Raw genomic sequence first — 26,109 nt, forward strand, 5'->3', positions numbered from 1 at the left:
TCATGCTTGCTCCTCACTTCCTTCAGGTCTCAGTCCAAACACCTCCTTCTCAGATAGGCTTCCCTTGATACCTCTGACCCCAGTATATAAATAGCAACACACATGCACACACGCATGTACACACACACACCAACCACTGTGAAGGGTTTAACCACCCCTGAATATCCTGGTGGTAGCCCAAACAGAATTTTTTTCCACTGAGAAATGCCCCTCCCCACACAGTCCCCACTTTTAAAAAGGCAAGTTATAGTATATTGTAAAATCCTTACAGAAGAGATGGTTCCTCTTCACAACCCAAGGGATAGGAAATTAAATAGGAAGAAACATTATAGTGGGGTTTTGGGGGGAGGGGGTTGGTGCCATGGTAAGTTTGGAAGAGATAGAAATCAGAAAATCTGAAAAGACAGTGAAATCTGTTCTTCATGAGCTAAGAATTCATTCCACTTGTGTGTATTTTACAAAATCAAGATTTGTGCCACCTGGGGGCATGTGATAATGGCGGAATGTAAAATCGCAAGGTGGTTAAATAGCCATCCTGGTGCCAATTCCTTATCTGTTTATTCCTTTGGTAGAAAGGTTGTCTTATTAGTGATTTTGATTGTTATCAGTATTGGTGTTAGGAGTATTCTTATAAATATTTATTTGGGTTTATTAGTACCTAACTATATTGCTTATTTATGCCTTTGTTTGACACTGAGAAGCAAAGCATTTCAGAAAAGGATAATGCTTGCCTCCGAGGCTACAGGGGAAAACAGCAGTGTTAATTGTTGGCTGTTTTGAGAACACTTAAGGGCCCATTAGAAGTAAAGGAATCATGGCAGTTTAGAACTAAAGAGATAGTGCAGACGGTTAGCTGGCTGTGCGTGGTCTGATTAGCTTTCCCAGCCTGGCATTTGTGTGGGTCACAAGCACAAGAGAGGAAAATGAGCGGAGAGTCAAGCTGTGGGAATGGTAACAAGACAGTGGAAGTGTTTCTCACCAAGCTTAGAGAAAAGCTGATCTAGCCTTATCTTATTTTGTAGCTAATAACAGTAAGCTATTAAACATTTCAGGGTTTCCTACATGGCTGACACTGTCCTAAGTACTTTGTACGTAGTATTCATTAATCCCCTCAACAAGGCCAGGGTAGTAGCTCCATTTTACAGACAAGAAAATTGAGGCACGTGGAGATGAAGCAGTTATTTCTCCAAATTTTGCCACTTCACACATCCTCTATCGTAAACCTTCATAGTATTTAAACAAGTTTCATGGCAATACATCTGGAAAGTTCTGCACCACTAACTTGCAATTCCAGAGTGTGCTTTCAGGCTGAAATTTTTTATTTTTTTGTTTTGTGTGCTCTTCCAGGTCTGAAAGGATACAGCTCATTGCCCTCCCTTCAATATTTTCATTTACCTCTACACTGTGAAAAAGTGAAGGGAAAACCAGTCTTGCCTTACAACTTTGTCTCTTCTTCCTCTTGAACTAACTGGCATCCTTTTAATGACAGCCATCCTCACTTGAAGGGCAGTTTGAAACTTCTGTGATGACATTGTGTGCAGTGTTAACAGCCACACAGATTTCTCTCCTAATGTTTCTCCTCAAAATTCAGCATTTCTCTATTGATAGGAACCTAATCCCCTGGTGCTATTGTATATATGCTAATGTGTAATGTTGTTTATATACCTTAAGAAATATATAGGATTTAAACCCAAATGATTTATGCACACCAGATAGCATACGAAATTTCCTTTTAAGGATCCATCCATATTATGTGCATGCAAATCAGACCAACTGTCCTTTTTCCTGTGATTTGACATTAAATTAAAAGGATAGGTTGACCTTAAAAGGCAGGTAATCATTCCATCATCCTTATTACAGCATTTGAGTCAGGCTCCATGTCCCTAGCTATCCTGCACTACTTTGAAAAGGCCATTCACCTTTATGCTGTAGAGTTCCAGCCTCTCTGATTCCTTTGCAAATATTAAATAAAGGGGGGTGTTTTGGAAGATGTTTTACCTAGTGACCAAAGATGTGTTTTCCATTGAATTTTTAGTTGATGACACAGATTATGTATTTGAAAAAATACAACAGAGATGAGCAGGCTCTACCAACTTCAAATGGGCAAACCATTCAGTCTTCATAATAGAGCTGTAGTCCACATTTCGGATAGTCCCAGATATTCTAAGGCATTTACACGGGCCCAGCAACTGCTATTTCAGTTCCAAAGGCAGATTCTTTGCCTGATATAGAATGCAGTTTGGTATTAATGAGAAGAGAAAGAACCAAGAAATCCATGGCAGCTGAAAAATGCCGCGTGTGCCCTTTTATGACTGGTTGGGAGTGGATAGGTAAGTAGGAGATAATGGGATCGCTTTTTTAATAATGAAGTTTGAAACATGGCTGCCACAACTCTGGGACTTTTCTTGCTTCTACGGTTTAGTCCTGAGGTTATGCCCCTTCTTTTTACACTTTCCGTCTTAACATCCTCCCAATAATATGTACTTTCATCCTGATGGGTCTCTAAAAAAATAGCTGCGGGCTCAGGCAAAATTTTTCAGCCATGCTGGTATTGGGGATTTGTGCTCTAGCGTGCAGCTGCTGGGCAGCTTGATTATTTAATGTGTCTTTGGGGTGGTTAATAACACTCTTTGATCACGGGCCCAAGAGTGGCAGAGAAGGGAAAATGGCTGAATTAACAGCTTATCATACTATCATGTACGAGAAAAGCCTGAGAAAAAGAAAATGTCTTAAATTAGGTCACGAGGGTCTTAAAAAATTCAGTGTAACTTCTTGGCAAGGAGGGAGGCTGCGTTTCTGGATTTGACTCCATCGGCACTGCAAGTAATGACTTACTCCTTATTTGAGCTGGGATTGGCTGCTGTGAGGTGTTGATTTGAAACAGAGGCAATTCTACGGCTTCTCAGCAGAGATATAGAATCCCCACCAATCAAAGATGTTGCTTGGGCTTTTCGTAGATTTTAGTGAGAGCAAAGGAGGAGAAGAGGCAAACCCTGCATTTGGCTTAGAAGGCATTTAACCAGAATGTGGTTTCCTTCCGTCATATTGATGAGAAATGAAGAGATTTCAGAAAGAGCAAAGTAGGACCCTCTGTTCATCCCCAGAAACGCTTGGCCCCCTTCAGTCACTGACCAGATAATATTTCTAAGACGTGGGAGAGCTGAAAAAATGGATGCCACTGCCAGAGCCGCACGGCTTCTACCAGTGATTCCAGTGCTGAACAAGCAGGTTTCAGATCATGAGCCAATTATCAGCCTGGATTAGGAGGTCACCCGTAGGTTGTTTTTTTTTTTAAACAAACTGTATTGAATTACTGTTTGAGGATTAGCTTAGGGAACTGGGGTTATAAAAGGCATACTGGCTTTTCAGTTAGCAGTTGAGTAACAGTTTTCAGGGCTGGTAGATTTTTTTTCTATTAGGGCCTAGCTTTACAGTGAATCGAGGCCTCACAGGCCCCCTTGGATTTTGCTTTTTTCAAGGCCAGCTCTGCTCTTGAGCTTAAGTCTCCTGTTACATGCAGGCCTTTCATGAGTAGTCCCATTATTTTTTGTTCTTCACCTCCTAACACTGGCTTCTCCCTCTCCTTCCCTACAATCTCGTCTTGCTTCTCTGATTTCTATTTCTGGCTTCCCCCTTGTCACAGGAAGCCAGTGTTTGCTAGTCTCCTGAGCCTTTCTAGCTCTTGAGAAAAGAGTGTTTGAGGAAGAGCAGTCTCTAATGGTGGGAACTTGGGGTCTACCTTGCCCTCAGCCTGCAGGAAACAAGTAGCAAATTCAAAAGGAACTAGGTTAGAAACAAATGAGAACTTCATTCAGCAAAAGCAAGTTTAAATTCTAACTGTGGGCCTAGGGAAGAGGGCTGTCCTCATGTATACCTCTCTCTCTCCTGGGGTCAGAGGAGGAATTGGAAATTTTGGTAGAAGGGAGGATGCATAAGTACTGTATAGTGAATAAAAATATAAGGCCTCCCTGAGTGTGATGAATGGTGTGAGGGGCACTCAGGTGCACAGACCTCAAGACTCGGCTTCCCTTGGGTTTGTCTCCACCTGTGTTAGTTTTCTAGCGCTGCCTTAAAACAAAGTACTCACACCAGGTGGCTTTAAACAACAGAAATTTACTGTCTCACAGTTATGGAGGCAGGAAGATGAACAGTCACCTGCTGGGGACATTGTGTGTTAGAAATAAAATTTCTGAGGGTGGCCCAGGGTATTGGTGCCTTTTAAAGCTCCCCAAACCTCCAGGGCTGAGATCCACCGAACTTGTTGACAGGGTTCTTCAACTCTGAGTACCTTATAAATTCTTCTGTATTAGACATAAACAAGAATTTTGATACTCTTGCAGGATCCCCTCCTGAGCTAGTTGCCCAGTTAGAATCAAGTGCTTTTTTCTTCAAATGTAAAGCAAAGCTGAGCTGAACCCCAGGAGGCTCCTCCGGCACTCGTTTATAAATTGGGTTTGCAGCTTTGTTCCTGCTGTCAGCAAACACTATTGCCACCTGCTGGTAAAAAACATTTCTGACCAAGGAGGATAAGGCGTGATAGAAGTCCCTGCATTAAAACCTAGTAAGGGCGATTGTACCCCACAATTGGCTGTTCCCTCCTCGTACTTTATCATAGCCTCCTTTAAACATCAGAGCAGCTCCTCTGAAAGGCCCAGCATCCACCACCTTTCAAGTTGGCCCAGTCGGGTGTGCAAGTGCCGGTGCTAACCTTTCCGAGGATGCCCACATGCCCCTCTTGTCCGTCAAGGCCAGCCTGCTGAGCCTCTTTGGCAGGGCTCCATGGCAGTTGGGGCGGGGTGGGGGTGGGGGGTCCACACTAACGATGCTTCTTCCTACCACTCGGACAGCAACTTCCACCAAGTAACAAATACAGGGTGGGACAAGCCTTTTCCTTATTTCCAATCTTTGGTTGTCCCTTCCAGCACTCAACTCCCAAGCTTTTTAAGGAACCCCCACGAGGAGATAGGATTGAGTGTAATGAAATTCAAATATAGATTCTTATTTTTAAAAACCCCCTAAATCCCAGTGATGGCTACTGTATTAGTTTCTCAGAGCTGCCATAGTTAAGCTACCTAGCTTGAACAGAAATGTATCGTCTCACAGTTCTGGAGCCTAAATCCAAGACCAAGAAGGAGTCAACTAGGTTGGTTCCTGTGAGGGAAGGCTCTGTTCTAGGTCTCTCTCTTTGGTTTGTTGATGGCTATCTTCTTCTTGTCTCTTCACATTGTCTTTCCTCTCTGTTTGCCTGTATCCAAATTTCCCCTTTTCATAAAGACATCAGTCATAATGTATTAGGGTCCATCCTAATGACCTTATTTTAACTTGATTACTACTCTGAACACACTATCTCCAAATAAGTTCACATTTTGAGGTTCTAGGAATTAGGACTCCAGTATATGGGTTGAATCATGTCTCAGCAAAATTCCTAATGGTTATTGTGTGCTTTTTAAATAAAAATGGTACCAATAAAAATGCTAAGAGGAGGAAGGCTAGCTGAGGGTGCAGCCTCTAGTTCCTACGCTAGACTATGGCTGGGGCCTCTGGCATCTTATGCTTGCTTTCCTTCTGCGGAGGTGAAAGAGAAGCCAGTGGCCTCCCAGAAGGCAGTGCTCCTTTTCCAATGACACCGGGACCTCAACATTTTCCAAATGTGGCAGAAGCAGGGGTCAGCGTGAATTCACCTGCAGCCCAAAGGCTATATGATCTATTAGATAAGGTAACCATTTGGATTTACAATTAGCAGAAGTCACTGGAGTGCTGGAAAGGTCACTGTACAATTGTCAGCCTGTGTAAATCATTGATGTCCGCAGGCGTCCTGCGGATCTTTGGAAAATACATTAATCAGGCAGGGAACTGTGTTAAAACATTGCTGCTGCACTAACAGTTCTGAAATGAGAGGCCATAATCCTAAATCCCTCCCGTGAGACTTCTGCAACAAGTGCCAGCTTTTTCCTCAGGTCTTTTCTCCTCTTATCAGTAAGTGATCTGCCAGATACAGGCATGGAATGCTTTGATAGAGCATTTGCAGGTTGGCAGGAGACCTGGCACTCCATGTGCTGCCAGCACCCCAGACTTTAACAAACATTCTACCAGATTGGGCACAACATGGCAGTTTTCATCCAAACTGTGCATACCTCTCAAGGACATTCCATGTCCCACCTTCTGCCTCAAGGCTTCTTGGTTAAAGACCTACAGTCCCTGCTTCTTGGGAAAGACTAACTTCACTTCTGATCTGAGTTGAAATATTTTTGAAGTGTGAAGGTAGGAAATTTGGACCCAACCTTCTCTAAAATCCATTTCATCTATGAAATCCCTTAGCAGTGATTTGACCCCATTCATAATACTGTGTCCGGCTCACTGTAGCACTAGCATAGCCAGTCATTTCACCTCCTAAGAAAATGGTGAGCTTTTGGATTCCTGCTGCTATTAGACAGAGAGAAGTACCCTCCACATCTGTCCCCAAGTTGTGAAGCAATCCCCAAGGTGACATGGATATGAATATAATGTAACTATAGAGACTTAGGTTTAAAATAGAAAAGCAGAAGTCTCCATTTCCCAGAGCCCAATGGTAGCTGCTTTGTGTTTGAAATTCATAGATTTCTGAGAAAGCAAACTGGTGAACCTAGAGATGGAGGGGACTTGAGAGCCAAAGGAATGATGTTAGGGTGGAGCATGTGCAGCCTTTATGTGCATGTGTGGTGATGCTGTGTACACTGAAAGAAGTGGAGTGAGGCAGGAGGGGTTGATGTGCCATATGGCAAGAGAAGGAACATCAGCCAAAAGAATAAGAATAGAAAATCAAAAGGAAACAGAGCAGGACTGGGGAAAACAAGTCAGGAATTGTGGGCAGAATCAGTGGCTTAGTGTAGGAAAAGGAAATAAGGGACTTCCTGCCTGCATTAGCCTGTAGAAAAACCAATGCTTTCCTCAGAAGCATCTTAGCAAAAAATTCAAAATGAAACAAAAATGAGGGTGTGCTTGGACACCAGACAGAGAAGATCCTGCTTGTGTAGGGCCCTGGGACTGAACCCTGAGGTAGTTATAGTTAAAAAAGAAAATCACCCCAGAGGGCTAAGGACTCACAGAATGTGCAGACTCCATGACTACCCAGTGCTGTTCTTCTTGGCCAGTTTGCCACAACACTCTGCCTTTTGTTTCAACTATACCCTGAAATCCCCTCATGCTACATTCCAGATCTTATGAAATGATTAGCTGAATATGCTTTTTAAGCAATAGATTGAGTGGGTATGTGTTTCAGGGAAAAGGTTGGAAAAAAGGGAAGGTTGGAAATGAGCCAAGAAGAAATCCTGGCATCTTTGCAGGGAAGTGATGGTGTGCATGCACATGCACAGCAGTTCAGTTGGTGACAGAGCTGAAATGTTCCCTCATCCCAGCTCCAAGATCTGGCTGGGTTCTCTTATGAAAGCACCAGTTCCCATTTCTGTTTCTGAAGCTATCAGGTCAGGAGAGGGTTAAATCTCAGTACACCTCAAAAGAAGTTGCTAGTCTTTCAGGCAATAATACCCTGAAGCCTTACACCACCTTCAGTATTGGAGAGCTGGAGGGGCTTGTATATGTATCACATTTCAAAGCTAGCAGTGTCTTTCTAGGGTTCACAGCTGGTGCTCATATCTCTTCAGTGATGCATAATATAGGACTAGTAGGTTACAATTTGAAAAGAGGAAGATTACAGCACATTTCATATAAATAATGGATAGTAAAATTGCTTTCTTTAGGTGTCTCATTGAGGCCACGCAAGGAGACCCTGTGCCTTCAGAATCTGCAGAAAACTTAAAAGGCTTATCAGCCTACCTTGTTTTATTGGGATTTTAAATTGGTGCAAAATGGATACTTTCACACAACCCATTGTATCATCTCAGGATTACATGACAACATGGATAGAGTTAACAGTTCTCACTCAACTTTGAAATTCTTGTACACTGGGGGTTAGAGTGGAGGTTTATTGGAACTTGTGCAACATTCTCAGTTTAAAAAAATGTTTACTAAGTGAATATGAAGGATCTTTTTTATGATCAGAGCTGGAAACAACTAGTTAACTAGTTTTTAATACTAAGGAGAGCATTTTTATAAGGTCCTGTTTGGTTTTTCTCTGAATTATAAATTTAACTGATTTTATAAGAAACACCAAAATAAATACCCAAACCACTATCTGAAAACAGTTCATTAACAGGAACGATTTACCACACTCTGTGTCACTTGGTGATATCAACAGTATTTTAAATAGCAACTTGTGGTTGAAGAGGAACTTTGTGATCACCCAACAGCCCACCCACAACTGCCTGAGTCCTCTGGCCTGGCCACCACATACCAAGAGCCCCTGGGTTCCGGGTCGGCTGCCTCAGCCTCCTCCCTCGGTGACAGCAACCACCCTCCTCCAGAGCCAACTCATTTCTTTGCTCTGGTTAGGAAGCACTTCCAGACTGAAGGAAAGTGGCCTCTGCAAATTTGAGTGACCTGCCTCTGACCTTAAATGGCTACCATTTTCCTTTAAATATTTTCTGGACAAATTATTCTCCCTGGCCATAGGGATGGTGTTTGAAAGTGAACACAGCATTCATGAGTTCAGGACCACGTTCAAGCTGTTTTGATTGGCTTCTGGCCTGATGCACCACAGCACGTCCCCAAAAGCCCTGTGCCTTTGGAGGGCAGGATAGCATCCTAGTCAGCATCATTTCCCTCTGATTCCCTAGCTCAGTGCCATGATGTGGGACGAACCTGGTAAACCTTGGTGTGACTAATGTGTGCGTCCACAGAGAAGCATGTGCCATGCTAATCATTGCAGAAGAATCCCAAGCCTAGTGCACCCCACTTCTACCTCAGGCACCAGTCACTGGGAGAAGTAATGAACTTGTATTCCCACACATGAGGAGCAGTTTATAAGTCGATGCCAAAACATAGTCTTACAGCTGCTTTCTTTTCCCCCACCCAGTAAGTGAAAATGGTGACCACCTAAGCAGATGGATGAGACAGGAACACATTTGTGGGAGAGAAGTTTCTCCACTCCAGAATTACCCAGAGGAACTCAGCTGAGCCCTGCTACACACAGAGGAATAATCAACTGGACTTAGGAGTTTGCAGGATGTCAGCTAAGCTGACCAGCAAATGTGATGTGAAAAATACCACACTATTTATCTCTTGCTGTTGCTTGCTGAACTGTGAAGAACTGCATGAACTATATTTAAGCTGTTTTCTATACAATTGCCAATCACCTCTTTGGACTTGGAAGTGCTATTTTCCTATTGACACTTGCATTAAGTCCTTTTGCATGCATCCAGTGATTATACACAAACAACATATTTAATCTTATATTTTTTAAAAAATTTCATCCATGCAAAATGGTAAAGTATAAATTCTGCTTTTTTGCAAAACTACAATCATAGCCCATGTCATTAACAGTTTAAATTGGTTTCATATAAAGATCCATGTAATAGGTCTGCATATTCTTTATAGAAAACTAACTTCTATAAAGATTTTTTCACTGTTTATTAGTGAAATGAGAAAAGCAAAGCTATTTATAAAAGGCCTTATGTTGTGTACATACACTGTCTTTGAAATATTTGTGATTTAGTTTATTGCTTGTAAAAGAGAAATTATATAATTTATTTAGTTAAATACTATTGTAAACTATAGTTTTATTGAGAGAAATAAAATATTTTGTTCTCAATTGTGGTAGTACATTAATTCTAATAGTTTATGGTCTTTACATTTTTATTAATCAAAAAGAAATTTTAGACATTCTGCATTTTTGGATATTCAGGAATCCTAAATAAACTGACTCTCATGACAGATGAAAAGTCTTTGGTCCCTGAGAAAAGACTCTAGTAGATTCTGCACAACTTGTTCAAGAGACTTTCCCAAATATCTTGGTGTATTAGCTTCCACCGTGTTATGCTGTGTAACAAAAATCCCAAAATCTCTGGATAGGGGATCCAGAGCAGCTCCTATCAAGGACATCCCACTTGTATGGCAGAAGAAAAAAAGTAATAGTGGAACCAAGTGATAGGAGCTTATAAAGCTTTTGCTTAAATGTGGCTTACAGAAATTCTGCTCACATTCCACTGGCCAGAGCAAATGACATGAAAAACACTGAGGTCAGAGGACTGCAAAGTATATCACATAGGAATTGACTCAGCAGAAAGGGGCAGCAAATATTTTCAGCAATTAGCTCATCTCTACAGTCTCATGAATGTCCCAAGCAGCAGAGGCTGAAGGGGCTGCATAATCATATACTGCAGGGGAAAATATCTTTAGAAAGCAAAATGACCAAGGCTGCAGAAAGACATTCCCGATGAGCAAAATGCTCAGTATAAAATACTTTCAATTAAAGCAAGCTGATTCTTATAAGCAAATATTGTATGAACTTTTGTAAATGCATCCTAGAGCTGTGGTTACTCAGAGTAGGCAGTAATTTCACCTGCAGAGTTGTGCTGGAAGTTTATCCTGAGTTGGGATGTCAACAGGGAACTCTGCTAAAGTGAATTACTGAAGATTCTCTGCTTCTCTACCCCTATTATCCATATCTGTTGGCAAAACCTACCCTCATTACAAGGGTTTAGCTAGCTGGAATTCACTCTTCTCCCTCCCATTTGTAAACCTACCCATTATCTAACCTATAGGCTTTTTCATGCCCCCTCCCCATCAATGCCGTTAGTGGGATTGATGCCTCCCCATAGGTCCCAAAGGTAACTATTATTGTGACTTCTTTCATCATGGATTACTTTACCCTTTCTTGAACTACATATAAGTGGACTCATATGATATATAGGCTTTATCTGACCTTTTGTTGGTATTGTCATTGAACACCATGTGAGATTAATTCATTTTGTTGTGTATAGTGCAGGCTCATTTCTTTTTCATTGATGCACAGTATTTAATTGTATTATTTATGATTAATAGAATGTAATTTCTGTTCTATTGCTCATTGGCATTTGGGTTGCTCACAATTTGGAGCTATAAACATGCCCAAATGATGAGACCTCAAGACCTCTTCCTCCAAACAGCTCCTAGATGCAGACAACTTAACTTCTAGCACTGAGACTTGAGGTGGAAGAATTTTCTCTGAGAAATATATTTTACTATGAGGAAGTAGGTAACCATCCTCCAATTACTTGGAATAGTCTTGAGTTTATACCTGATACTCAGGCATAACAACAGTACATACTTTCACTATCAAAAATGTTCCATTTTGGACCACAAATTATGTAGTTATTTTACCAAGAGGGAACAGTCAAAGATAATAACATTAGAGATTCTCTAACAGTTGACTCAGCCAGGGCACCCTCCAATAAGTTCAGCTCAACACCCCCACCTTACCAGTGTTCACAGCATTTAGTCCCCTCTCTTAATGAGCAAACCAAGGATTACAAAACATCTAAGCAAATCCTCTTAAAATGAGACTGAAACCTAAATACAGACAAACAGAAAATCACTGCTGGGAGTTGAAGAGCTGTAAGAAATAAACTTCAAAAAAATTTACCATTACATCTTCAGATATAATAAGTTATATGGAATTCATGATCAGGATGCTACTACAAAAATGAACTTTCAGACACATAGATCAATGCAACAGAATACGGAGCCCAGAAATAAACCCACCCATATATGGTCAATTAATCTATGACAAAGGAAACAGGATATACAATGGAGAAAAGACAGCCTCTTTAAAACAAATGATATTGGGAAAACTGGACAGCTACATGCAAGGTAATGATTTGGATAACTGTTTAACACATACACCAAAATAAACTCAAAACGGATTAAAGACCTAAGTAAAACTCTGAAAACATAGGCAAAAATTTCTTAAACATAAGCATGAGGAATTTTTTTCTGGATATGTCTCTCTGGGCAAGGGAAACAAAAACAAGCAAGACTATATCAAACTAAAAGCTTCTGTACAGCAAAGGAAACCTACAGTATGGGAGAATATATTCACAAATGACATACCCAAAATATATAAAGAACTCATACAATTCAAAACCAAACAAACAATTGAAAAATGGGCAAAGGAGTTGAACATCTTCCCAAAAACATACGGATGGCCAACAGGCACATGAAAAGATGCTCCATTTCACTAATCATCAGGGAAATACAAATCAAAACCAAAATGAAACATCATCTCACACCAGTCAGAATGGCCACTATCCAAGGTCAAGAAGTATCAAGGGTTAGCGAGGATGTAGAGAAAAAGGAACTCTCCTACACTGTTAGTGGGAATGTAAGGTGCAGCCACTGTGGAAAGCAGTATGGACGCTCTGCAAAAACACTTAAAATAGAAATACCATACAACCCAGTAATACCACTTCTAGAAATTTACCTGAAGAAATCAATTTCTGATTCAAAAAGATAAATGCACCCCTATGTTTATTGCCTAATTATTTACGGTACCCAAATTATGAAGGCAACCAAAGTGTGCATCAGTAGACAAACAGATAAAGAAGATGTGGTATCTAAGCAGATGCAAAGAAAGCTTGAAAACTTTTTTTGCAAGGGGTAAGTTACTGGAAGGATGTGCTACACAGGCAGTCTTACTAAGCTGTTTTGGTTGTACTTGACACTTTGTAAAACACATTTCTGAATTCTGGCCTAAAATATAAAGACAGAATGTAAAAAAAGAAAAAGGAAGATGTGGTACATATAAATGGAATATTATTCAGCCACAAAAAAAGAAAGAAATCCTGCCATTTACAACAACATGGATGTATCTAGAGGGTTAGTATGCTAACTGAAATAAGCCAGGTAGAGAAAGACAAATATCATATGATTTCACTGATATGTGGAATCTAAAAACAAAACAAAATGAACAAAAGAGCAACAGAGTCATAGACACTAAGAAGTAACTGGGTGGTTACCATGGGGGAGGGCCTGGTAGATGGGTAAAATAGGTCAAAGGGATAAAGAGGCACAAAATCTCAATCATAATATAAATTAGTCACAGGGATGAAAGTACAGCATAGAGAATATTGTCAATAGATCTTAATATCTTTCTATGTTGACAGTAACTACACTAGCTACTATTTAAAAAATTTTAAATGTTAAAAGTATTTTTAGGAAAAGCAAATCATAAAAGTTTCTAAAGTGATGCTGGAGCAGTGCTGATTCTACTGACTGATAAAAAAGAGAGTTTATTTGCTAGTGTGAAAGGATATTAGTTGGCACTTTCATAAATAGCACTGCTTCAATCAAAAATGGTCTTTTACTTTGGGCAAATAAAGCCTGACGATGGTTGTGTGTTTGCAGCACAGGAAGTAGGTAGAAGGTTACATAAAAGGATAAATTAAAGTCTATATAGAATCTCAGAAGTTTGTTTTCTTAAGACTGCACTATGATATTTAATTTTTACAGTGTGTAAAATTATGTAGTAATATGTAAACTTAAATGAGGTTATAAATTTATAAGTGATAATTTAAAATATTGATCTATGTAGCAATATACACATAAAATAATTTGTAGACTGAACTGAAAACACAGTAATTTCCTACAAAAAATGTGGCTCAGAGTTTTATTACTGAGTCCTAACAAATTTTGAAATAGTTTCAAAAACAATGACAACTTTAACAAAATGTATCAGAAATTATCATATTTTAAAAAATGAACATTCAGAAGATAACTTCAAAATTAAAAGCATGATGGTAGAAATTAGAAACTAAGAGAGTAATTGGAAAGTAAGGTAGAGGAAATAGCCAAAAGAAATTAAAAATAGGAGAAAAGGAGTAAGAAAATTTGAAAACCGTTCCACATGATCCAATTGCCCAATAATAGAACTGCTGAAAAGAGAAAACAGAGACAATAGAGGAAAGGAAACTTTCAAACAAATAATTCAAGAAAATCTCCCAGAATTAGGACCTGAATTTCCAGACTGAAAGGTATTCTGAGTGCCCAGCAAAATGGATGAAAACAAACATAACCGTGCAATCTGAGACAACAAGGATGCTGACAAGATTCTATAAGCTTTCAGAGAGTAAAAAATAATTTTATGTAAAGGTTCAAGGGCCAGAATTTTATCAGATTTCTCAACAGCATCACTGAAAGCTAAAAAATGCAGCCATGCCTTCCAAATCCTGAGAGAAATTTATTTCTAATTTATAATTCTATACTCTATGTATTAGAGTTCTCCAGAGAAATAGGAGAGACATAGACCTAAATAAGAGTTTTAAAGATACTGGCTTACATGATTATAGGGAAAGGCAAGTCTGAAATTCACAGGGCAGGTTGACCAACTGGAAACTCAGGCATGAGTTGGTGGGCAGTTCTGAAGCAGAATTTCTTCCTTTTCAGGAAACCAGTTTTTGCCTTAAGGTCTTCACTTGATTATATGAGGCCCACCCATATTATCATAGGTAATCTCCTTTACTTAAAGTCAGCTGATTATGGACCTTAACCACATCTACAAAATATTTTCACAGCAATACCTATGTTAGTGTTTGATTAAGTAACTGGCTACTATGCCCTAGCCAAGTTAATATTTAAAATTAACCTGAAAAACTAATTAAATGTGAAGGTAGAATAAAATTATCTATGCCAGAATTATTTTCCATCTTCCCTTTACTAAATGGATTTTAGGGATTATGGGACTGTTCTGCATGCTGATTGCGTTGGTAGTTAGACTAAACTACATATGTGTTAAAACTCATAGGACTGTTCACCAAAAGAAAAAAATTCAATTTTACTGTTAAATTTTCAAAAAATTTTAGCTAATTGATTTTAAAATATTCATCTTAAAAAAGACTATTACAGCTCTAAGATGCTTTATGTGAGTCACATGATAACCATGAAACAAAAATTTATAGTAGCTACATAAAAGATAAAAAGAAAGGAATCTAAGTATAGTACTACAGAAATCATCATATCACAAAGGCAGAGAGCAAGAAAAAGGAACAAATGAAAAGCAGCCAGAAAACAAAGTAGCAAAAAGTCCTTACCTGTCAATAATTACTTTAAATACAAATGACCTAATTTCTCCAATCAAAAGACATAAAATGACTGAATGGAAAAAATAAAAATATAAGACCCTAATCTGTGTTTCATATGAGAGACATTTCAGTTTTAAAGACACACAGACTGAAAGTGAAGGGATGGAAAAAAGTTATTACATGCAAATAGAAACTGAAGGAAAGCTGGGGTAGCTATACTTACAATTGAAAAAATTTTAAAGACTTTAAGACAAAGACTGTAAAAAGACACAAAAAGGTCATTATATAATTAAGAGGGCAATCCAACAAGAGGATATAATACTGGTAAATATTTATGCTCCCACCCAACATAGAGCACTAAATATATAAAGCAAATATTAACAGACCTAAAGGGAAAAAGAGAAATGCAGGAATATTAGGGGATTTTGAAACCTTACTTTCATCAGTGGATAGATCATCCAGAAAAAAATCAGTAAACAGTGGACTTAAACTATAAGTTAGACCAGATGGACATAACAATTGTAGAACATTTCATCTAAAAGAAGAATATACATTTTTCTCAAGTGTACATGGAACATTCTCTGGGATAGATCATATGTTAGGCCACAAAGTGAGTCAATCATTTTAAGAAAGTTGAAATTATACTAAGCATCATTTCTGAACCTAATGATCTAAAAATGTCAAAAAGATTAAGTCGAAGGCCAAAATAATAAAAATAAAATTTTAAATAAAAAAGAAGTCCATTACAAAAGAAAACTGGAAAATTCATAAATACATGGCGATTAAACAACATGCTCCTGAACAACCAGTGAGTCAAAGAGAAAATCAAAAAGGATCTTGATATAACTGAAGATGGACAAAAAGCCTACCAAATCTTATGAGCTCTCTAGCAAAGGCAGTTCTAAGAGTGAAATTTATAGCAATAAATGCCTACATTAAGAAATAAGAAAAACCTCAAATAAACGTCCTAACTTTACACCTAAGCAACTAGAGAATTTTAAACTAAACCCAAGCTACATAGAAGGAAGTAACAAAAATAAGAGTGAAATAAATAAAATAGAAACTGAAAAGAAAATAGAAAATATCAATGAAACCAAAAGCTGGCTTTTCAAAATGATAAGCAAAATTGACAAACATCTAGCTCAACTCACCAAGAAAAAAGGAGCTAGGAGTCCAATAAAATTAGAAACAAAAGAGATGTTACAGCTCACACCACAGAAATACAAATGATCATAGAGACTACTATGAACAGGTGCACAACAATGAATTGAACAACTTAGAAGAAATGGCTTAATCCCTAGAAACATACATTCTTCTAAGACTATATCAGGAAGAAAAAGAATATCTGAATAGGTCAATTACTGGGAAAGATAATGAATCAATAATCAAAAACTGCCCAACAAACAAAAAATTCCAGACCAGATATCTTCACTGGTGAATTCTAACAAACTCTTAATTAACTGATACCAATCCTTCTCAAACTCTTCTAAAATTTAGAAGAGGAGGGAACACTTTCAAATTTAGTTGACAGTGCCAGATTTAATCTCATACCAAAACCAGGCAAGGACTCTACAAGAAAAGAAAATTGCAGGCCAGTACCCCTGATGAATACGGATTCAAAATGCCTCAACAAAACATTAGCAAACCAGATTCAACAACACATTTAAAGGATGATATATGATAATCAAGTGGAATTTATTCCAGTAATGCAAGGATGGTTCGACATATGCAAAATCAAAGTGATACACCATGTTAACAAAATAAAGGATGAATATCATATGATCATTAAGAGTCCAAAAAGGAATTTGACAGAATTCAACACCATTTGTGATAACAGCTCTCAACAGAGTATAAAGGGAAGATACCATTAGTTCATAACCTTGGGAGTTCCCTTAGCAAAATTCAAAAGTGGCTCCATATACAGAGGGCAATGAGAGACTGAAGGTGTTAGGTGACAGTTTTAATAAGCAAGAGAGCTTACCTATGAATCTTGATGTAGGCAACCTAAAGATAAATAGATCTCTTGAGCAGTCCAACAGAAACTTAAAAGTTTGTATACAGGCCTTAACAGTGTTAGCCATGTATACAGTCCAGATAGTCTCAAGAACAAATTACTCTCTCAAGACTACATCCTTGGAACAGCTTCTAGAGTGAATGGTGGGCAGAACTTACATCTTAAAGGTAGGGGAGGTGATAAGGAGCCTGGGATTGCCTGGATCAGCTCATTGGTCAAATGGTGATCAGGTCTGTCCTCTTGATGACCTCATCTAACAAGAACCTCAATGTAATAAATGCCATATATGACAAGCCTGTCATATTCAATGGTGAAAAGCTAAAAGCTTTTCCTCTTAGATCAGGAAAAATACAAGAATGCTCACCCTCACCACTTTTATTCTACCTGGTATAGGAAGTCCTAGCAAGAGCAATGAGGCAAGAAAATAAATGAACATCACACAAACAGATGAAAATTAAGAAGCAAGACACACTATTTGCAGATGACATTATACATAGAAAACCCTAAAGACTGCACTGAACTGTTAAAACTAATAAATGAATTCTGTAAAGTATGCACAGAATCTTCTGCCATTTTTCCAGTGGGACCCCAGACTGATGAATCCACAGTTCTACCGAAATCCCCACAGATCGCAAGGGGCCACTGGGGAGGGTGCACAGGTCCTACTGCCACTCTGCCAGTGGGACCTTGCTGACAACAACCCCAAAATTCCCCAAAGTAGTCCAGAGTATGCAGTAGCCCACAGGTGAGTGTGCACAGGGCCTGCTGCAACTGCACAAGTGGTACCTGGCTGATAACAACTCTGAAATTTCCCAGAGAAGTCCAGAATATGCACCAGTCTGCAAGTGAGGGGACACAAGGGACTCAGCTGGTACCAATCCAGGAGTTACTGGGAGTGTTCCCTGACCTGCAGCTGGCCCACCATCCTCCACTAGTGCAGACTCCACCAGTGTGCACCCAGGTGCTCCAATTGGCCCTGCAGACCACACCTCCAGGACCATGCCCTGTGACCATGCTCACTCATCCTCCAGCGAGCCAAAGCCACCAGGCACACATAGTCCACCCAGAGGATCTCTCAATACAAGGCCAATCCTTAAAAACTGGGGTGAGACTTTCAACTAATTCACAGAACAAAACAAAATTAGACAGAGGAATATGCTCCAAAGGATAGAACAAGAAAAAAACCAAGGGAAAAAAGAAACTAAATTAAATAGCGTTAGCCAATCTACCTTTTAAAACAATGGTTACAGAGATGCTGACCAGACTTTAGAGAAGAATGGAGGAGCTCAAGGAGGATGACAACAAAGAGGGAAACTAAAAAAGAGACAGTGAGAAATGAAGAATTCAATAAATGAAATAAAGAATACATTAGAGGTGGAGGATTAAAGATGGTGGCATGAGAGGTGACACAGAGGCCTCCTCCCAAAACCACATATAATACGAAATACAGTTAATACTGAAAGAGCAACAGGAAAGAAGGCTGCAGCAGACTGCATACACCTGGAGAAAAGAACATACCAAAGTCGTGATCTGACAGGACCCAATCCCTTCCCCCACCCCAGCTCACCAGAAGGAGGAAGAGACACAGAGCAGGGAGGGGGTGGAGGCCTAGGACTGCTGAACACCCAGCCCTGGAGATCTGCTTTGGGAGCACGAACCTACATTGCATGGTTCTCTGAAGATTAGTGGGGTTGGAAAGCTAAGACAGGCAGCAAACAAGGAAAGATTGAGATTCCAGCTGCTTGTGGAAAAAAGGGATCCACATCTGGCTGCTCTGGGACAAAAAAAAAGGAGGGAAGTTTGAGAAACTTCCTAACAGCTAGAGGGCTGCTAAAGGGGCAAGGATTGCACAGACCTTGCTGCTCAGGAGAAAGGACAGGTTGACAAAATTGTCCAAGCGTACTCTACCCAGGAGTTTGTGAACTTTCAGGAGCTTCAGGGGCTCCATCTCCTGGCTGGCTACTCAGTTCTGAGGCCTCACACCATGACATGCAGCCTGCTGAGACTCCCTCCTAGCCAGCTGACACTACCTTGCAAACTGGCAGCCCCTGCCCTGCCATCAGGCCAGCCAGAGGGAGGCCCTGCTTATGGCAGCTACAACACAAAGCATAGAAACTTACACCTGTGCACTTGGCCCACTGGTTCTGGAAATGGAGACAGGAACAGCATCCAGGAAGTACGAAACAGCTCTTCCCTCCCCTTAGGAACCAGTGCTGCTCCTCTGATACCCCCAACATTGCTCCAGGGCCTGAGCAGCACCAGAGAGTAGAGCATCTGGACACTAGAGGGCACCACCTATAAATATGAAACGTCAAAGGAACCTGGTTGAAACCAAAATCCCACAAACACCAGAAAGAGGGCCAAGTGAAACTAAACTCATCGATATTCCTGAAAAAGATTTCAAAATAAAAATCATAAACATGCTCACAGAGCTACAGAAAAATACTCACTAACTCAGGGAGAAATTCAGGAATGAGATACAAATGTTGAACAATTCAGTATCTGAAATGAAACATACAGTAGAAGGATTTAAAATCAGATTAGATGAAGTAGAGGACATGATAAATGGAATAGAAATTAGACAACAGGAATACAACAAAACTGAGGCACAGAGAAAAGAAAGGATCTCTAGGAATGAAAGAATATTGAGAAAACTGTGTGACCAATTCAAATGGAACAATATTCACATTATAGGGGTACCAGAAGAAGAAGAATAGAGAAAAGGGGATAGAAATATTATCAAAAAGAGCATCAGTAAATTCAAAAAGATTGAAATTGTACCAATGAGCTTCTAACACCAAAAAGGTATGAAACTAAAAATAAATTATGCAAAGAAAATGAAAAAGTTGACAAACACATGGAGGGTTAACAACATGCTCCTAAATAAACATTGGCTCACTGACCAAATAAAAACAGATAGCAAGCAATATATGCAGACAAGTGACAAAAATAATTTACACCACAATTCTGTCAAGCAATTTGATGAGATAATTGCTGAAAACTTCCCCAATCTGGGGAAGGAGATAGTCTCAGGCCATGGAGGAGCACAGATCTCCCAACCCAATGGACCCAAGGAAGACAACACAAAGACATATAATAATTAAAATGGCAAAGATCAAAGATAAGGACATACTTTTAAAAGCAGACAGAGAGACAAAAAAGATCACATACAAAGGAAAACCCATCAGGCTATCAGCAGACTTCTCAACAGAAACCTTACAGGCTAGAAGGGAGTGGCATGATATATTTAATGAAATGAAACAGAAGGGCCTCAAACCAAGAATACTCTACCTGGCAAGATTATCATTTAAATTTGAAGGAGGGATTAAACAATTTCAAGATAAGCAAAAGCTGAGAGAATTTAGCTCCCACAAAGCGTCTCTACAGTGTATTTTGGAGGGGATGCTCTAGATGGAAGTGTTCCTAAGGCTAACTACCTGTCACCAGAGGAAATAAAACCACAGTAAAGTAGAACAATTAATTACTAAGCAGATGTAAAATCAAATCAACTACCACCAAAGTCAGTCAAGGGATAGACAAAAAGTACAGAATATGATACCTAATATATAAAGAATGGAGGAGGAAAAAAAGAACCTTTAGATTGTCTTTCTAATAGCATACTAAGTGAGTTAGACTGTTAGATAGTAAGGGAATTACCCTCAACCTTTGGTAACCACAATCTAAAGCCTACAGTGGCATAAGTACATACCTATCGATAATCACCCTAAATGTAAATGGTCTGAATGCACCAATCAAAAGACATAGAGTCACTGAATGGATAAAAAAAACAAGACCCATCTATATGCTGCCTACAAGAGACTCACTTCAAACCTAAAGACATACACAGACTAAAAGTGAAGAAATGGGAAAATATATTTCATGCAACTAATAGTGAGAAAAAAGCAGGAGTTGCAGTACTTATATAAGACAAAATAGGCTTCAAGACAAAGAAGGACATTACATAATGATAAAGGGGTCAGTCCAACAAGAGAACATAACCATTATAAATACCTATGCACCCAATAAAGGAGCACCTACTTATGTGAAACAAATACTAACAGAATTAAAGGCGGAAATAGAATGCAATGCATTCATTTTAGAAGACTTCAACACAGCACTTACTCCAAAGGACAGAGCAACCAGACAGAAAATGAGACAGAGGCACTGAACAACACACTAGAACAGATGTACGTAACAGACATCTACAGAACACTCCAACCAAAAGCAGCAGGTACACATTCTTCTCAAGTGCACATGGTACATTTTCAATAATAGATCATTTACTAGGCCACAAAAACAGCATCAGTAAATTCAAAAGCTTCTAACACCAAAAAGGTATGAAACTAAAAATAAATTATGCAAAGAAAATGAAAAAGTTCACAAACACATGGAGGGTTAACAACATGCTCCTAAATAATCATTGGCTCACTGACCAAATAAAAACATAGCAACAAAGATGGCAGCATGAGAGGAGAGACAGAGGCTTCCTCCTAAAACTGGATACAATTAGAAAATTTAATTGGTGCAACTAATCCTGAGAGAGCAACAGGAAAGAGGACATCAGACTGCACACACCTGGAGAAAAGAGCAGACCTCAGCGAATGGGGTAATGTACCAGAGCAGTGCCTCTGTGGGACCTGAGCCCCTCCGCCACCCCAGCTCACCAGCGGGAGGAAGACAAATGGAGCAGGGAGGGAGTGGAAGGCTTGGAACTGCTGAATACCTAGCTCTGGAGATCTGTACTGGGAGCACAAACCTACATTTCATGGTGCTCCCATGAGACTCACATGACTACAGGGTTGGAAAGTTAATACAGGCAGAGTTCCTGGGGAGACGGGGATTCCAGCTGCTTGTGGAAAGCAGGGATCCATATCTGGCTGCTCTGGGACAAAAACTTATACCTGTGTGCCCGGCCCACTGGCTCAGGCAGTGGAGACAGGCACAGGAGCCAGGAGGCGGGGAACAGCTCTTTCCTACCCCCAGTATCGCTCCCCTGCAACCCCTGACATTGCTTCAGGGGCTCAGCAGCTCCAGAATAGAGCTTCTGGACACTAGAGGGCGCCATATACAAACATGAAACGACAAAGGAACCTTGTCCAGAGTAAAATTGTTAATACAGCTCCCAAGAAAGATTTAAATGATATGGACCTCGTGACTCTTCCTGAAATGGAGTTCAAAATAAAAATAATCAACATCCTAATGGAGGTACAGAAAGACATCCAAGAACTCAGGAATGAATTCAGGTCAGAGATCCAATCATTAAAGAACATGATGGAGGGTATTAAAAGCAGGTTGGATACAGTGGAGGAGACAATAAATAAAATACAAACTAGAGAAGAGGAATACAAAGAAGCTGAGGCACAGAGAGAAAAAAGGATCTCTAAAAATAAAAGAATATTGAGAGAACTGTGTGACCAATCCAGGCGGAACAATATTCGCATTATAGGGATACCAGAAGAAGAATAGAGAGAAAAAGGGATAGAAAGTGTCTTTGAGGAGGTAGTTGCTGAAAACTTCCCCAATCTGGGGAAGGAGATAGTCTCTCAGGCCATGGAGATTCACAGATCCCCCTACACAAGGGACCCAAGGAAGACAACAGCAGGACACATAGTAATTAAAATGGGAAAGATCAAGGATAAGGACCGACTATTAAAAGCAGCCAGAGGCAGAAATAAGATCACATACAAAGGAAAGCCTGTCAGACTAACAACAGATTTCTCAGCAGAAACCTTACAGGCCAGAAGGGAGTGGCATGATGTATTAAATGCCATGAAGCAGAAGGGCCTGCAACCAAGATTACTTCATCTGGTGAGATTATCATTTAAATTTGCACGAGGGATTAAACAATTTCCAGATAAACAAAAGCTGAGAGAGTTTACCTCCCACAAACCATCTCTACAGTCTATTTTGGAGGGACGGCTATAGATGTAAGTGTTCCGAGGGTTGGATAGCTGTCACCAGAGGTAATAAAATCATGGTAGGGAGGGTGGAGCAGCTGATTGTGAGTCAAATGCAAAATTAAATTGACTATCCCCAAAGCCAATCAAGGGATAGAGAAAAAGTATGGAATCTGATAACTAATATATAAAGAATGAAGGAGGAGAAATAGAAAAGAACCTTTAGATTGTGTTTGTACCAGCATATTAAGTGAGTTAAGTTAGAGTCTTAGATAGTAAGGAAAGTGACCTGGAACCTTTGGTAACCACGAATCTAAAGCCTGAAATGGCAATAAGTACATACCTATCGATAATCACCCTAAATGTAAATGGACTGAATGCACCAATCAAAAGACATAGAGTCAGTGACTGGATAAAAAATCAAGACCCATCTCTATGCTGCTTACAAGAGACTCACCTCAAACCCAAAGACATGCACAGACTAAATAAAGGGCAAGGGATGGAAAAAGATATTTCATGCAAACAATAAGGAGAAAAAAGCAGGTATTGCAGTACTAGTATCAGACAAAATAGACTTCAAAACAAAGAAAGTAACAAGAGATAAAGAAGGACATCACATAATGATAAAGGGCTCAGCCCAACAAAAGGATATAACCATTATAAATATATATGCACCCAACACAGGAGAACCAGCATATGTGAAACAAATACTAACAGAATTAAAGGAGGAAATAGACTGCAATGCATTCATTTTAGGAGACTTCAACACAACATTCACTCCAAAGGACAGATCCACTAGACAGAAAATAAGTAAGGACACAGAGGCACTGAACAACACATTAGAACAGATGGACCTAATAGACATCTACAGAACTCTACATCCAAAAGCAACAGGATACACATTCTTCTCAAGTGCACATGAAACATTCTCCAGAATAGACCACATACTAGACCACAAAAAGAGCCTCAGTAAATTCAAAAAGATTGAAATCCTACCAACCAACTTTTCAGACAACAAAGGCATAAAACTAGAACTAAATTGTACCAAGAAAGCAAAAAGGCTCACAAACACATGGAGGCTTAATAACACGCTTCTAAACTGTCAATGGATGAACGACCAAATTAAAATGGAGATCCAGCAATACATGGGAAAAAATGACAACAACAACACAAAGCCCCAACTTCTATGGGATGCAGCGAAAACAGTCTAAAGAGGAAAGTATATAGCAATCCAGGCATATTTAAAGAAGGAAGAACAAACCCAAATGAATAGTCTAACATCACAGTTATCAAAATTGGAAAAAGAAGAACAAATGAGGCCTAAAGTCAGCAGAAGGAGGGACATAATAAAGATCAGAGAAGAAATAAACAAAATTGAGAAGAATAAAACAATAGCAAAAATCAACAAAACCAAGAGCTGGTTCTTTGAGAAAATAAACAAAATAGATAAGCCTCTAGCCAGACTTATTAAGAGAAAAAGAGAACACACATCAACAGAATCAGAAATGAGAAAGGAAACATCACTACAGACCCAACAGAAATACAAAGAATTATTAGAGACTACTATGAAAACCTATATGCTAACAAGCTGGAAAACCTAGAAGAAATCGACAACTTCCTAGAAAAATACAACCTTCCAAGACTGACCAAGGAAGAAACACAAAATCTAAACAAACCAATTACCAGCAAGGAATTGAAGCGGTAATCAAAAAACTACTCAAGAACAAAACCCCTGGACCAGATGGATTTACCTCGGAATTTTATCAGACATACAGAGAAGATATAATACCCATTCTCCTTAAAGTTTTCCAAAAAATAGAAGAGGAGGGAATACTCCCAACTCATTCTATGAAGCCAACATCACTCTAATACCAACACCAGGCAAAGACCCCACCAAAAAAGAAAACTACAGACCAACATCCCTGATGAACGTAGATGTAAAAATACTCAATAAAATATTAGCAAACCGAATTCAAAAATATATCAAAAGGATCATACACCATGACCAAGTGGGATTCATCCCAGGGATGCAAGGATGGTACAACATTCAAAAATTCATCAACATCATCCACCACATCAACGAAAAGAAAGACAAAAAACCACATGATCATCTCCATAGATGCTGAAAAAGCATTCAACAAAATTCAACATCCATTCATGATAAAACCTCTCAACAAATGGGTATAGAGGGCAAGTACCTCAACATAATAAAGGCCATATACGATAAACCCACAGCCAACGTCATACTTAACAGCAAGAAGCTGAAAGCTTTTCCTCTGAGATTGGGAACAAGACAGGGATGCCCACTCTCCCCACTGTTATTTAACATAGTACTGGAGGTCTTACCCACGGCAATTAGAAAAAACAAAGAAATACAAGGAATCCAGATTGGTAAAGAAGTTAAACTGTCACTATTTGCAGATAACATGATATTGTACGTAAAAAACCCTAAAGACTCCACTCGAAAAATACTAGAACTGATATCAGAATACAGCAAAGTTGCAGGATACAAAATTAACACACAGAAATTTGTGGCTTTCCTATACACTAACAATGAGCCAATAGAAAGAGAAATCAGGAAAGCAATTCCATTCACAATTGCATCAAAAAGAATAAAATACCTAGGAATAAACCTAACCAAAGAAGTGAAAGACCTATACCCTGAAAACTATAAGACACTCTTAAGAGAAATTAAAGAGGACACTAATAAATGGAAACTCATCCCATGCTCTTGGCTGGGAAGAATTAATATTGTCAAAATGGCCATCCTGCCCAAAGCAATATACAGATTTGATGCAATCCCTATCAAATTACCAACAACATTCTTCAACAAACTGGAACAAATAGTTCAAAAATTCCTATGGAAACACCAAAGACCCTGAATAGACAAAGCAATCCTGAGAAAGAAGAATAAAGTGGCAGGGATCTCCCTCCCCAACTTCAGGCTCTACTACATAGCCACAGTAATCAAGACAATTTGGTACTGGCACAAGAGCAGAGCAACAGACCAGTGGAACAGATTAGAGACTCCAGACATTAACCCAAACATATATGGTCAATTAATATTTGATAAAGGAGCCATGGACATACAATGGGGAAATGACAGTCTCTTAAACAGATGGTGCTGGCAGAACTGGACAGCTACATGTAAGAAAATGAAACTGGATAACTGTCTAACCCCATACACAAAAGTAAATTCAAAATGGATCAAAGACCTGAATGTAAGTCATGAAACCATAAAACTCTTAGAAAAAAACATAGGCAAAAA

At 39.3% G+C, this 26,109-nt stretch overlaps 1 protein-coding gene across 5 annotated transcripts in view; it reads left to right on the forward strand.

Annotated features, from left to right (window-relative positions):
- Positions 1-26,109, forward strand: part of PIP5K1B (phosphatidylinositol-4-phosphate 5-kinase type 1 beta) — a 360,505-nt gene that overhangs the window by 280,152 nt on the left and 54,244 nt on the right. The window contains exon 15 of one of the 5 annotated variants that reach the window (XM_017653648.3): positions 8,951-9,033. The exons of the other annotated variants lie outside the window; for them this stretch is intronic. Coding sequence (XP_017509137.1) covers positions 8,951-8,953 — 3 coding nt within the window. The 3' untranslated portion in view covers positions 8,954-9,033. Of the gene's footprint in view, positions 1-8,950; positions 9,034-26,109 lie in introns of those variants that run through there. 5 annotated transcript variants of the gene reach the window in all.

Source organism: Manis javanica, chromosome 2 (genome assembly GCF_040802235.1).
Source record: "Manis javanica isolate MJ-LG chromosome 2, MJ_LKY, whole genome shotgun sequence".
Taxonomy (NCBI): Eukaryota; Metazoa; Chordata; class Mammalia; order Pholidota; family Manidae; genus Manis; species Manis javanica.